Below are 15038 nucleotides of genomic sequence, written 5' to 3' on the forward strand. Positions count from 1 at the left end.
TACGTCGGATGCCCTTCCTGACACAACCCTCTGTATTTATCCGGGCTTGGGACCGGCACAATGAGACCCTGGCTTGGCCCCCTCGTGGATACATTAGTAAAGGAATTCAAACATAATCTGTATTTTTAATAAATAAAAGAAATATCTGGGACTTTAAGGTTTGTATTCATCCAGATGCTAAGTATAAATATAAATATTAACAATTAATATAAATGTAAATTCTAATTGTCAGATGTAAAGTTATTCATAAATAATACATGTTAAGCCTAAATGTATATCTAAATCTTAAATATAATTTAGTTTTAATATTTACTATAATATTAGTTTTTTACATTCAGGTATAACATTTAGATATATATTTGATGTTCACATTTAGATTTAATATTTAGAATTAGGATTTAGATATATTTTTAGTTGTCATGTAACTTTACATATGATATTAAGATTACACATTTATATTTAATATTTTTTGTTAATATTTATATTTATTTTGTCCTCAAAAAATCATTTTATTTGTAAAAAAAAATGGACAGAATGTGATATAAATGCAGCACATATAAAGAGAAACGTCTAAATCTGGTAAATTGTCACATAATTTATGATCAGGTGAAATTTGACATTCTTGTGAAACATGTTTCACTTCGTTTTTACAGTAAAATGTTCACATTTGTTTAAATTCAATGACTAGATATGTGAAAAGTCTTTTCCTAGCTATCCATAATGGGTTTGGAATCTGAATTTAAAAGAAATAAACCAATATTTATTTGATTCAAATTGTGAACTTTAAAAACAGAAATCAGAGTGATTCTGTATTCTGGCTGCGTACCAGCTCTACTTGACCCAATTCTATGTCTCAGATGTTATAGTAAAAAATGAGCAAAAGTTCTGAAATGAAATATTACACATAAAAAAATCATCAAACTTTTATGAAGCATTAGATTCATGTGTGACTGAACTCCGTCCATCATGAGGAGTCCCTCAGGAATGAACATGTTTCCATCTGCAGACGCTGGTGTGGACGCACATCAGAATCATCCACATGTTCTTCTGTTCCGGTGGAGTGTTTGTGCGTTTTGTCTGCATTTGTGTCTTTGTTTGTCAGACTGACTGACTGTGATCTCTTCTCTGTTATGAAGCCACAGCTCATAATGATTTTACAGCTGCAGAGCCTGCAGTGTTGGCTCCGCCCACACAAACGCGAGCGTTCATGATGGAGAATGAGCAGCACATCGTCTGATGGGAGGGGGGTTCTGTTGTTTGTGGATGCTGCTGCTCATATAAAAACATACCTCTTTAATTTGACTAATTTTACCAAATTAAAATAGTTTAATGGTAATAGAAAACCTGCAGAGACTGAAGGCGTCAGCAGCTCCAGTGCCTCGTTCTTGCAATTATGTGGTGAAATTAAAGCACGATTTTAAGTTTTTATTGCAGGTTAGAGTTTGGTTTGATGATTTTTTTTTTGTTTGTTTTAACCAAGCAAATGATTTCAATGTTTCTGATGAACATCCATGATCTTCCATCCATTCCTGGGTGCAGCTCAGACATAGGGAGAGGTGCGTTTGGATCACATGAGTAAAAATGTGACAGTGTTGGAGAGATTGGGTGAGGTTAAGAAAATCATTTCCAAATGGTTTTGTGGTGGTGAGGGACACAAGAACTATCGCATCCAAGCATCCATTTTGTTTTTTCTGCACTAATAATTTAATCATGAAATTGTGAAAGATCAAGAAACGGAGAAAGAACACAAAGACCAAAAACAGGGACAGAGAATCGCAGCTCTGATGAGAACTCTGGAGGAATCTAAATGTGCTGAAAAATGAAACCGTAAAGATGAAATGACACTTTTGAACTTATTTGCAGTTCTACTTTGACCAATCTTTCATTTTGGTTTTAGTTCAAATTCTCAGTATTTATATAACGTTGAGGAATAATAAAACTATTTCTGTGTATGATATTCAAACTGTGATATCTATGTTTTGTAATGTATTCCATAAGGACTTCATCTTTGCTTTTAGATAATCTTAATACTGTAGATTTGATAAATGATCTGCATTTGGACTGATAACATATAAGCAACTCTAATTAATAGTTATAAACCAGAATATGATAACTATGTGAAAGACAAAATAAAGAAGTACAATAAAGCATAAAAGAGGTGGGATTAAATAAATTCACTTCCTTTGATTCCTTTTCAAGCTTAATATTCAACTATTTTTGACAAACTTCACATTTAATGGATTAATTGTGTTATATGTTGTATGTATGAGTACAAATACATAAATTTATGATTAAGAGTAATTATAATGGCATCATTTTCATGTGTTTTTAGATGGATATACAGGGCTGACCCTGGGCATAGGCAGCCGCCTAGGGTACCATATGCTGGAGGGGGTGCTATATAACAATGATTATTACCACAGGCGGCCGTGGTGCAGCGGTAGGGTGGTCGAATATTGCGGGTTCGATTCCCGCCTTGCCCGCCCATGTGTCGAAGTGTCCTTGGGCAAGACACTGAACCCCGAATTGCCTCTGGTGGGAGGTTGGCGCCAGTGTTCGGCAGCGGAGCCACCACCAGTGTGTGAATGTGTGAATGGGTCTGTGACTGTGAAGCGCTTTGGGCCCTCGAAGGAGGGTAGAAAGCGCTATACAAGTATACGCTATTTACCATTATATATTATTATTTTTCGGTTGGTTAGCAGTTTTATGCACCACTCATTTCATGTATAAATAAAAAAATAATAATTAAAAAAGTAAATAAAATATCTAATAAGTTTGATGTAATCAATAATTCTACAGTGCAGCACCTGTATGGGGTCAAATCAGGATCAGCCTAAAATGAACATCAAAACACATGGAAAATTTGAAAAATAGACATTGTAACTGAAATAAAGACTGAACATTAAAAACAAGACATTGTACATTTGAAAAAAAAAGAAAGAAAATCTGAATAAAAAGTTTAGAAAATGTGAAAAAAAACTGAAAACTTTAAATAAATCTTGATAATAAACAATAAAAAATGAAAATTTGAAAAACTTAAAAAAAAAACTGAAAACATGAAATATATCTTGAAAATAAAAATAATATATATATATATATATATATATATATATATATATATATATAAATGTTAAAATAACCAATTGAAAAGTAATTTATCCATTAGTACCAACTGCTGCTTTGAATTCCGTGTCCTATTCAGGCTGCCAGCTTCAATAGCGAGGCTACAGATAAAGCAAAGATGAAATCTTGGTGATTTTACGGAGGAGTTGTACGATTCCATATGACACAACTTATAATGAGGAGTGACGCTGTGGGGTCTCTCGTGGCGCCCCCTCTGCTGTGCTCGGACAGACACTTCATACCAAGAAGTGCATTTATTTTGAAAAAAGTGTTTCCGTTGCAGTTTAGCGAAAAATGTCTATTTCGATAGGCCCCAAATACCACCTCCTCCAAGCGCAAAAACTTTATCTTTTTGAAAAATGCCAGTTTTTTCTAAATTGTGGTGTTTCCACTAAAAGAATTTATTATCAAAATTCCAATTTCCGCTCTCTCCTCCCATTCACACCGGACGCAAATTTTTCCGCGGCGGTCGACAGAAGCTTCTGCTAGAGCTTTTTTTGTTTTTGCCATCATGGGTAAATTAAAAACCCCATTTTTCTGCTCTCTGCGTCTCTCTTATTGTTTTTACACCCAAAACCCAGCCCCCATAGCCCCATCCCACCTCTGGAGTCGGCCCACTACGTTGATGTGTGTCAGTCGCTGGCGATGGGTTGCAGACGTTTGCAATATGGCGATAGCCATTTCAGGAAGTGACGGTGAAAGCGGTGGCCTACTTTCACAAGGAGTGGAGGTAATGCATTTCAATGCAATGGCTCGAGAAGTCCAGTACTTTTTACAGTCAATGGATCAAGCCCAGGATGGACTTCTGAATTAAAGACCCTGCAGGGGCGCCAAATTTGAGATGTACCTTTAATTTTTCATCCAAAGTCTGATAGATCTATGTTTATGTCTTTATTCTGTTTGTCTTCTTCGGTATTTTTTTTTATTTCTTGATCTAAACTAAATCTAATTCAATCCAAATATCAATTAAAAAAACATTGGAGAAATACAGTTTTTATTGTTTGGTGTGTTTTTAATAAAATGAGTAAAAGACATTTGTTGAAATGTGTTTACTGTCTTTAAATTTACAATTCCGATCATTTTCCATCAAATAATTCTGGATGAAGTTCCAGTTATCTTTTTGTTTGAGAATCTACAGACCGCGTTGGCTGGAGATCAGAACTCTTCCTTGTGTGAGAGTAAATGTACATATAGATTGGTCTTCCTTCAGTGTGAGGAGGATGCAGTGCTGGTTGTCCCCCCCGGTGGTTGATGCTTAACCCCCCACAAGCAGCCGCAGCGCCGGCTGTGAGGCTGATGCTGCGACTCCACGCAGCCATAGAGGATGAAGTGAGCGTGTTCATGAGAGCTGCGTCAAACTCAGATCATCCAAAGCTGGAGCTGTAATCACACGTGTTTTTGGTTCTCTTCTCATTATTTCAGACTGAAGCAAACATGAGGACATGAGGAGTGCTGACTCACACTTATCTTTGTAGCATCCTTTGGCATCTCCTCCTCAGGAGCCACCTGGGAAAAACAGGACAGATCCGAGTTAGGTCTGATGTGTCCAAGTACATCAACATCAGAAAAACCCCTAAAAGCAGCTTTAAGGTTGTTTGGTTTAGGACACAAAACATATCAAATCCATTTAATGTGAAATAATGTGCACTGAACAGAGAGTGAAAATATCGGACTTTGTAACACGTGTCTGACATTTGATTCCCTCCACTACTGAACACCAAAGCTTCCAGACCTCTGCAGTCACCTTCCAGAGAGGTCAGAGACAAACACCGAGCTGCTGATGGGCACGCCGCACGCCGCACGCCGCACGCCTCGCTCAGAAACCTCATCTGATGCTCAGTTCTACTGGTAAGGCTTGTTTTTCAGGTTCTACCTGTTCTCTAATTCTATCTGTTTATTTCTAGAGAGGGGATGAAGTTAGATCAGGATGTCTTCATAAAACATGAGAATCAATGTACAAAGATGGCTCACCCAAACTGTTACCCCACAACCAACACACACCCCCATGAGCCTCCTACTAAAACCCAGACCTGCAGTGTGTGCACGACCACGTTCAGTTTTATGGATCATCACATTTTTATTGTTTCAAATGTTTTACCAAGAAAACATAACACAATTCTAGACGTTTACCTGTTATGTGACTAATATTTGCATCAATTAGTTTTGTACCTGTTAAAATGTTTATTTACGTAAATTATTAATTTATTTAGTCAGGTTATTAGTTGAACTGTTGAAGTGAAAAATGTTTACATGCATTATCATTCTACCTGTTAAGACTATTATTATTTGCATAAATTAAATATTTCACTTGTAAAACTCATTATTATTCACATATATTAAATATTTTACATATTAAACTTATTATTATTCACATAAATTAAATAAGTTTCCAGTTAAGCTCATTATTATTTACTTGAATTAAATATTTTACTTGTTAGACTTAGTAATATTCACATAAATCAAATATTTTACATGTACAATTCGTTATTATTCACATTAATTAAATATTTTTCCTGCTAAAGTGATCAATATTTATCTTTACTATTATTTTACCGATTGAAGGGATTATTTTAACTATATTTTAATTATAATATTTTTGCAAAGTTCTTTAAAACTTTGTTGATTCTTTGAATTGTAATTTGATTCTTAACTGATCTCTCCTCAGGTCTGACTTCAAGAAATATTTAACTCTAACATAACGCTTTTCCTGACATGAACTTCAGTTTAATTTGTCAAAATAATAACTGAAACCAACCAACACAATTTAAAGCATTTTTAACACAATAAACAAATTAAAACATCACAAAAGGAACTAAATGTTATCAACATATCAGTGCAATTAAACACAGGTAGTTATGTTTTACCTGTAAATACAGAAAGATAAACACAGGTGTCCGACATCAGATTTCTGCTTTCTTTCCTGCTTTTCTTAAACCCTTCTACGCCTGAGGAGTCATCGGTGACGCTTAAGCACAAAATCTTTGACACATTGTAACTTTTCAGCCGTTAACATGATCATTCCAGTAGATTGTGAAGGAGAAAAGCGGCTCAACCTCCACAATCTACTGGAATGATCATGTTAACAGTTGAAAAGCTACAGTAAAACAAAGAACATAAACACTGGAGCTCCGGTGTTAAAGGATTAACATTTATAGAAGAAATGATTGTATTTTTACAGATTATTGCTCCTAAAAACAGATCTAACAGGGAGAGGTTTACAGGATAACGTCTGGATCGGTCTGGTCTCAGAGACAGGAGAAGATCCTTCTACCTCATTGGTTATCCAGGGCTGCCGGTCTGTCCAGTCCAGATGATTCCTGATGTACCACCACTGGATCTCCAGAGAATAGGACGGTGTTCCTGCACCTCTGAAGGAGCACGCCATCTCCACGTCCTGCCCTCTGTGGGCGCTCACGTCATGAGGCACCTCTGTGAAGACGGCTGGGGACAGACAGAGCAGACGAGCTTCAGATGAACGGACCAAAACCTTCATTCTGCATTCTTCCAAACAGCAGAGAAACCATCCCATCACAAACCCCTTAAATCCTGTTTTACAGCATTCACACTATAGTCCTTCTCCTGCTCCTTTCAGTATGTTTATGGCACGTAAAAATTCTATTTCATCCATCTTGGTATCCAAACATTCATCTCGTTCAGGACATTACTGCCTGTACTTTTGGCATTCTTAAACTTTATAGTTTTAGAAATATTGAACAAAATATGCCCCGTAGGAAATGAATAAGAAATTGCTTAAATCCGTCAAAAACTTTGTGCATTTTAAAACTTGTGAACTTCAGCATTTACTTTCAGCCATTTAAACTTTTAAACACTCAGCAACCACAGGGTTTTTAGAGGGTTTTATTTTAACACTTTGCTCGCTTTTCTTTTTTTGTTTTGCTAATTTAGGCATGTTTCCAGTTTTTGTTTAATTTGGAATTAAGCTAACATTTTAGCATCATTTTAGCTGTTGTTGGCTAATTTAGGCATGTTTCCAGTTTTTGTTTAATTTGGAATTATTTTAGAAAGCTTTCAGTTTCAGCACTTTCAGCTAACTGTTCTGGCGTCTTCAGCATCCACCTATAGCTTACAGAATTCACACTTCCATTATCGCAGGTAATGCTCTAAATCTAGTTACATTTTGTGTTTTCTTAAGTGTGGTTTTTGAGTGTTTCTGTCAGCTTCACTACCTGTTTTTGCATGTGCCTTCATCGAGGATGAGGAGGTGACCCTAAACCTTCTCAGCAGGTAGACTCTCGTTATTCTGCGTGGATTGTGAGATCCAATCATGTTAGAAAACCTATTTTCTTATCTGCAATTGATAAACACTCTCAAGCAAATGTATAATTAGTCCCAGATAAAACAGTAAAAGTCTATTGTGAAAGTATTCCAGAGGTATTAGATTCAGCTGAGAATCCTAACCATCTGTGAGGTTTATTCACTAGATGATGTGAGCAGCACAGAGCTGATTGTTGGTTCACAGATGAATGTCACCGGTGGAGCAGAGCTATAGATCCGTCTGCTATTGTGGGAGCCTACAGTCATACATCCCTCTTGTACATTGATCAGATCTGCTTGTATTTTCGTTGTGTGAAACCCAAACCGCAGTGAGTATTGATCTGTCTTTACAGAGCCAGTAACAATGGCCGGAGCTTCTCCCTGTAGACGATATTCAAAGCAGAGGCATGAAAACTGCAGCGAAGGCATCAGCAAATGATTTCAGCATCAATCATCTGTTTATGTGAGGAGACATACATTTAAAGAGCTAAAGAAAATCTGTCAATTGTCTAAAATAATATTAAATTACTTTTGCACAATCCACAGATTATCTGCTGATGTAATCTGGTGCTATTTCTTAAGATCTCATTCAAGAAAACTTCTTAATAGCTTCAAATGAGAAGAAAGCCCAACATATTAATGTATTAAATCGTTTATTCAACACTTCTCTGTTAATTTACTTGATCTAAAAATCCGTGTACACTAATGTGGACGGTTGGATTTTTGGGGGGATGAGTTCAGGCTGCTCTCCCTGCAGAATCCCACATATTCTTTTCTGTTTTGCTGGTCGGTTGTCCAATGCAACAATCAAGAAGAGAGTGTAGTATAAAAGGAGCTGTTTGGGAGGAATAAAAGTATTGATATACAGTACATACACATTGGTACCTGTGGAGGTAAGTGTGTGCATACGTGTGCACGCTTGAGTCTCTGCAGTGGGGGGAAAAAACTGCAGAGAAGCTGCTGTTATTTTCTTCCTTTAGAAACTGAATGTGTGATGATTACTTATGTTGTATGGAGAGCAGAAGAGGATTAAAGTCTTTCAGGTTTACACTTAAATCTTTATTTCACATGTCCTACTAGTCCGTTAAGCAGTGAAGACTAAATAAATAATTTAAATAATGCTAAAAACAACATTACTTAGAAAAGTGAAAAATAAAGAAAATTTCTACTTGTAATATTTATCAATCCCTTCAGGGTATTAAAGCATGATTTTATGATTGTTGCTGCACAATAAGCCTGAAGATGTGTCTGTTTTTCTGAAAAGTTGTGATATTTTTTCAAATATAATTTTCATCTGAAGGCTGTAGAAGGGGGAACAAATTGTTTTTTTTTCTCCAATTTTACTAAAATTTCATTTTATGTAACCACATAAGAAATTAAAAGAATTGATGCAATTCCTTGTTAAAGAATGATTTATTTGAAAAATAAAGAACACTATTTTAACTATTTCTTACTGGCAGCAGGCTTAGTTTTTGTTACATAACATCACATTTATGTTGAAAAGTAAAATGTAACTTGAAAAAAGAATAGTTTTTATGTTGAAGTTTTATTAGATTTTCTTATGTTTAAATCAAATTTGACTAAATGATTAATTATTCTCAAGAAAAAACAATCAGCTCAGTTTAGATTTGAGTTCAATTGATTTATAGCCTTAATTTCGTTTCTTTTATTTTTCCTCTTAACTTTAATTTTTCTCTAAAGTTATTTGAGACTGAAATTGAAATAATCATCAACATTATTAGCAAACAGCTGTTTTCAGGTATGAAGATCACGTGGACTAAACATTCATATCTCTGCCTGTTAATGAAGTCATTTCAATATATAGTAATAGTTTATTTTGTACATGTAGTCTTTTGTATCTTTCTCAACAGATTATCAGGTTTCCTATTCAGCTGACTCAGTGGCTTTAAAATAACTTGTCCTTTCTATTTGATAACATTAGATTAGTTTTCACCTAAAGATACAATCGCTGGATTTATTTCAACCCACATGATAAAACTCCCACATGTGATAAACTTACATACATGTTCATATTCACACACGTGCCTGCAGACGTGATGTCTGATTAAAAAAACGGTTCGAACTTGTGATTGGACTACGCTACCCAGAATGCCTAGAGGGCATAAATCCTATGATATTTTTTTAGCTGTGCCTGTTTTCAGCTGCTCTAAGTAAAATGTTAACATTTCGGAGCATTTATTAAAACTTCTCGCCTTTTTTAATGCCAGGATTCAGCATGACAGCAGATCTTGTTCAAAACGACAACTTTCAGTCAAAATTTGCAGTGAGTGGATGAAGTTTTAGGGAAAAAGGAGAAGGAATTGTTTTAATTTAGGGCAGCATTAATCACTTTCTAAATGTTAATTGATTTCAGTCTTTAAGTCTAATTTTTGGGGTTTATTTCACAGCAGGGACCTGAAGATGAGCAGAAATGTTGTTAAAAAGAATAAGAAGCTTCAGGTAAAACTAAACTTCAGGTAGAAAAAAGTCTGAAAAATGTTTCTGTAGATCTGGTTCATTTTAGCATTTCTCATTTTCACACAGATTTAAGTTTTTCACCACCATGTTTGCTATGTAAAGCTATGGTTTGTCAAACATTTATAAAACATCTCTTAGCCAGCATGCAGGCATCATTTCCCAGCTGGCGAACGAGAAACCTGAGAGCCGCATGTCACGCTCGTGCATCCATGCATTTTACTGGGGTGGGGGGTGTCCTTTCAGCAGCACAACACCCTGCTGCAGAAATCAGTGTGTGAGATGTGGCGACACTGAACCCCCCCCCCCGTGCCATTTCTGCTCTCAATCTAAATCCATCATGTCGGGGGCATCCTGGGGCATCCTGGGGCATTATGGGCCATCAGATCCTGCATTCAAATCCTGCTCAGAGACGGCCGGCTGCACGTCGACCTCTGGACTCTCAAGTGCTTTTCAGGTTTTAGATATAACACCCCCCCACCCTCCGGACCCCACAAAGTGAAACGTTCTTGGTCGACGGGTATGCTAATGCTAATTAGACTGATGTATGTTCATCTCCTGAAACACTCTGATAAGGGGGGGGTATTGCTCAGTAGCACTTCAGCTAAACAGAATTACATTTTCATTACTACACTAATTTAATTAACATGTACTAATGAATATCAATTATAAACCTCTAACTTCTGCTTGGCTCTTCCTGCTGCTGCATCATTTTTTCAAAGCTTCTTTCATCCTGTAAATACATTGTAGGTGTTTTCCTGTTTATTTTTGCGTGGAGACAAAAATCTGTAAAACATACGGCACATGTTTGCTAACTTCCCCCAAAGAAAAGGTTTGACATCATCTACTTCTGTACAACCCAAGCTGGGCGTCTTCTCAACAGATGAGGATGCTTTTAATTTGAAAATCTTTGGACATAAACTCAGGAAAATACGTATATATAATAATAGACGTTGAATCAAACCAGTTTCTATTCATTTGTGGCAAATCAAAACAAGCTCTGTAAAAGATGTAATAACTCTTCACATTTTATTTTATGTTTTACTAATTTAAAAAAATGTGAAAATTGGGATTAAATGAAATAAAAGACTCAAAGACTTTATGTAAACCCTCAACATTTGCTTAATAACAATACAAATGAATATTTAAAATATGTTGACCGGCAAATTGACCTTAAAACTACTTGGAAAAGTGATTAAATTTCAGTACAAAAACCAGCAGAACGATTCAGTTTAAAACCAAATCATATGTGGTCACATATGAACTGAATCGTGGGAAAGGTGAATCGATGCATCTCTACATGCAAACCATTCGATTTACGCTTAAAGTGTCAAATGTAAATCGTGGCAATTGTAAGAAGAATTTATTGTTTTTATTCCATTACATCAGGCTTATTATTTGTCAATTGAAAGTTTTTCTTCATTGTTACTGTTTTATTAGCAAATTGTAAAAAGGATTTTTCAGATTTTTTGTTGTTGTTTTGTAAAAGACAAATCACGAATCAGCCAAAACATAATCAAAATGCTAAAACTGAGTTTTGAACCAAATCCTGAAGAAATTGTTTCATCCACAGAAGGAACTCACTGATGTGACAGTTTGATTCTCTGGACTTTATTTATAAGAAGCAAAAAGTTTTCAGAGAATACCGACAAAAGTCTTTAAAAAATGTTTTATATTTTTATAAATCTTAAATTATCTGAATAAAAAATTCAAATCATGTTTTAAATGCAAAATCACTTTAAAAGAAAACTGATTCAAATGAACATAATGTATTTATAAAAAAAGCCCATACATTAACTTTAATTTACTTTTGTTAATACTCAAAATGTTGGATTCTGATTTATTCATAGAATAAATAATTTTAAAGACCAAAACACACATATATCAATAGTGTCTACAGCAGCAGGAGTGTCAAACTCAATCGCATGAGAGGCCAAAATCCAAAAGATGAACATTTATTATAGAATCTAAAACTATATTTTTAAAACTTTAAAACCATAACTTATTAACATATTTATGATCTAGATATATAGCATTACCTGTGATAATGTTAGTGTGAATGTTGGAAACTAAATTTGACTGCTGACGATGCTGAAGCTGATAACGGAAATCGGTAAAGCTAATAGCTGAAAATGCTGAAGCTGATAGATGAAAATTCTGAAGTTAATAGCTGAAAATGCTGAAGATGATAGCTGAAAATACTGAAGTTTATATCTTAAAACTCTGAAGTTAATAGCTGAAAACTTTGAAGTTAATAACTGAAAACGTTGAAGCTGAACGCTGAAAATGCTGAAGGTGATAGCCAGCTAAAATATTAGCTAAATGCCAAATTAGCCAAAAAAAAATAGAAAAAAATGTAGGTTAGCCAAAATAGCTAGCATGTCACTGAAAAAAATAGCAAAACTTCAAAATGTCCATAAAAACGGAAGAAGCCTAAATTAGCTAAAAGAGCTAGCATGTAGACGGAATGTTAGCTAAACTACAAAGAGCCCAAATAAACCTTAAAATGCCAAAATAGTCCAAAAAGCTATCAGAATGCCAATTTTTAAAACGTTTAAACTGTAACTTTTAACATAAATATAAATAATCAAAAGACAGGAATATTATTCCAGAATATTCCTTTTTATTATTAAACCTTTATTTAACCAGGTAAGCTATTAAGAACAGGTTTTTTATTGACAACAACTACCTGAACAAATCAACTTAAACCTTAAGTAACTTTCAATATTTTACTCTCTATAAAAATATACTTTGTCAAAATTATACAAGTTAGAAATAAGAACAAGATAACATCGGTCCATTAATAACAATAAAATAATGATCTGGAGGGCCGGATAGAATTACTCAGAGGGCCGGATCCGGCCCCCGGGCCTTGACTTTGACACATGATCTATATGTAGAGGAAGTGATTTCAGAATGAGGCTCAGGAATGGATCTAATCTTTGTTCTGTTTAATACACTTTCTTACTCGTCTTTACTGAAGCTTTTCTAACAATTATTTGGCAAAAATGTTTCCCAAAGAATCAAAATCTGGTGTGTGTTTCTGCACCATATGCATAACTCTGCACACATCTAAGGATCCATTTGTTCCCCCAGCACTGACATGCGGTTCATACATGTAGTGTCCACCACCCACGGCGGCACGGCCCTCTCTAACCGGGCTCAGCGTCCTGCTGTTCGGGTCCAAATCCCAGCTGTCGGCCTGCGACCCCCAGCAGGTCAGACAGTTTTCCTGTGTAACCACATGAAAAACTAAAGCAGTGTTCATGAACCCAGGTCTGAGTCAAACCTATAGATGAAAAGTTATTTCTTTAGATTGATTCTCTTTAGCTTGATTGCCTTGGGATTAACAGACTATTTTTACGCCCACGATCTGCAGCAAAGCATCTAAAGAAACGCCATCACCCGCCTTCAAGCCTCAATTTATCTTTTTCTCATGAATACTAAAAATAATGCAGCTGCACGAATGTCATCCAGCAGAGGCCTTTATGCTGCTGTGCAGAACCACAACACGTGCAGCTCACAGCCCGCAGTTAAAACAAAAAGAAATTCAGAACTGAAGCTGCTGCTATTTCTGTCCGCTGTGCCATACATACAAATCTGAGGCTCCGTTCTACCCAGAAACCCTCATTCTGAGATGACATTTAAAAGAGACTGGGCTCTGCAGTTTGTTAGAAAAAAAACCTTCATCGCAAATAAATCAATGGAAAAAATACATCATTTCAGTTGCTGTCTTTGTTTTTAATGTGTTTTATTTCTTTAAAAAAACTGAAATTATCGTCTGTCCAGCAATGTTTCTAAAACGGTCTTCCAGTCCAGAATAACAATTTTCTCAATGTAAAGTCAGACATTTACCTCAGAGGTGGGATTTATAAATATTGGTCAATTCATTAGTAGCATTAGTCAAGTGAAAGTACTATTTTCTTGGTTGACCTGATCCGTTCTTCTCTTACTCCACACTCCAGGTTTGGGTTTCCCACCTGGTTCATGATTATCAACAAACTTATGACAAAATGCCACAAAAATCTTCAAACCGACCATTAGTCAACGTTCTGAAATTCTGCCAGAAATCTGGTTTGAAAGATGGAACGTACTAGGGATAGAACAATATTCGATATAAAACCGAACCGTTCGGTACGCGTTCTACGACTCGGCACGCCATGTTTTACGATACGCATTTTATCTATTCAGTACCACGGTGAGCTGCCTTTAGCGTGTCTGTGTTCATGTCTGCTCCCACTCTCCCCCTCCCTGCCAGAAACTACTTTGCCCCTCCCCCAGGAGGCGGAGCCCAAATGCTAAAAACAATAGCATTTAGCTAAATGCTAAACAACTGAGCTGGGGCCCGTTCCAAGAAGCAGGTTTTGTTGGAACTCTGAGTTCGTGAACTCCAAATTCTGTAAAACTCTGAGTTTTCGGTTCCAGAAAGAGAGATAACTCAAACCCGGGAAAGTGGGTGAAACCAAGCCCGTTCCAAGAAGCGGGTTAAGCTGAACTCAGAATCAATCACTATGGTAACTGAGTCTGTGAACGAAACCTGGTCGGTAGCAGGTTTTCTTCAGGAAACTTAGAGTTCTCTGCGGTCTCCGCCCCTTTTTAAAGTGAAAGATGATCAAATATGAGTTCCTCATGAACATTTAGAGAACATTCACGTTAGAGACGTCACGTTTCCACCACGCAGAAACCAGAATGACATGTTCATTCATAGAGGATCATGTAGAGAGGAGGCTGATTAATCCAGAGGAAATGTTATTTACGTCGGTAGAGGATTTGGAGGACACGAGTCGACTGACTGCAGTTTCCCAATTCATTTTTATTTCAGCGATATTATAAATAGTGAGTTTTTCCAGGGACTCGCTATTAAAAAATACCGTTTTCTTTTCCTTATTTTAAACCCTTAACAATAGAAATTATGGGATGTCAAACACCGAGAAAGGATTTCAAATTATCTACCGTCCAGTACTTGCTTCAAACATTAGCTCGGTTGTCAGCAACGCTGCTTCCCACTGCGGAGATAGCGAGTTCGATTCCCGGCTGCGGAAATTATTTTTGTGCTTAAAAAAAAGAATTCGGCGAATATTTTTTAAGTCTTGAGAATTAAAATTAAATAAATGCTTTTTTAACATATTCCAGGCAGCTACAGTTTCTTTTTAGCGTGCAGTGAT

At 36.0% G+C, this 15038-nt stretch overlaps 1 protein-coding gene across 1 annotated transcript in view; it reads right to left on the bottom strand.

The window, feature by feature from the left end:
• The window catches only part of LOC112158835 (V-set and transmembrane domain-containing protein 2-like protein), a 54242-nt gene that overhangs the window by 2429 nt on the left and 36775 nt on the right, over positions 1-15038 (bottom strand). Inside the window, exons 2-3 of the mRNA XM_024292450.2 lie at positions 6395-6564; positions 4585-4629 (exon numbers count right to left, since the gene is read on the bottom strand). Of these exons, the coding sequence (XP_024148218.1) occupies positions 4585-4629; positions 6395-6564 (215 nt within the window). The remainder of the gene's footprint in view (positions 1-4584; positions 4630-6394; positions 6565-15038) is intronic.

This window comes from Oryzias melastigma, linkage group LG7, assembly GCF_002922805.2.
Source record: "Oryzias melastigma strain HK-1 linkage group LG7, ASM292280v2, whole genome shotgun sequence".
Classification (NCBI taxonomy): domain Eukaryota; kingdom Metazoa; phylum Chordata; class Actinopteri; order Beloniformes; family Adrianichthyidae; genus Oryzias; species Oryzias melastigma.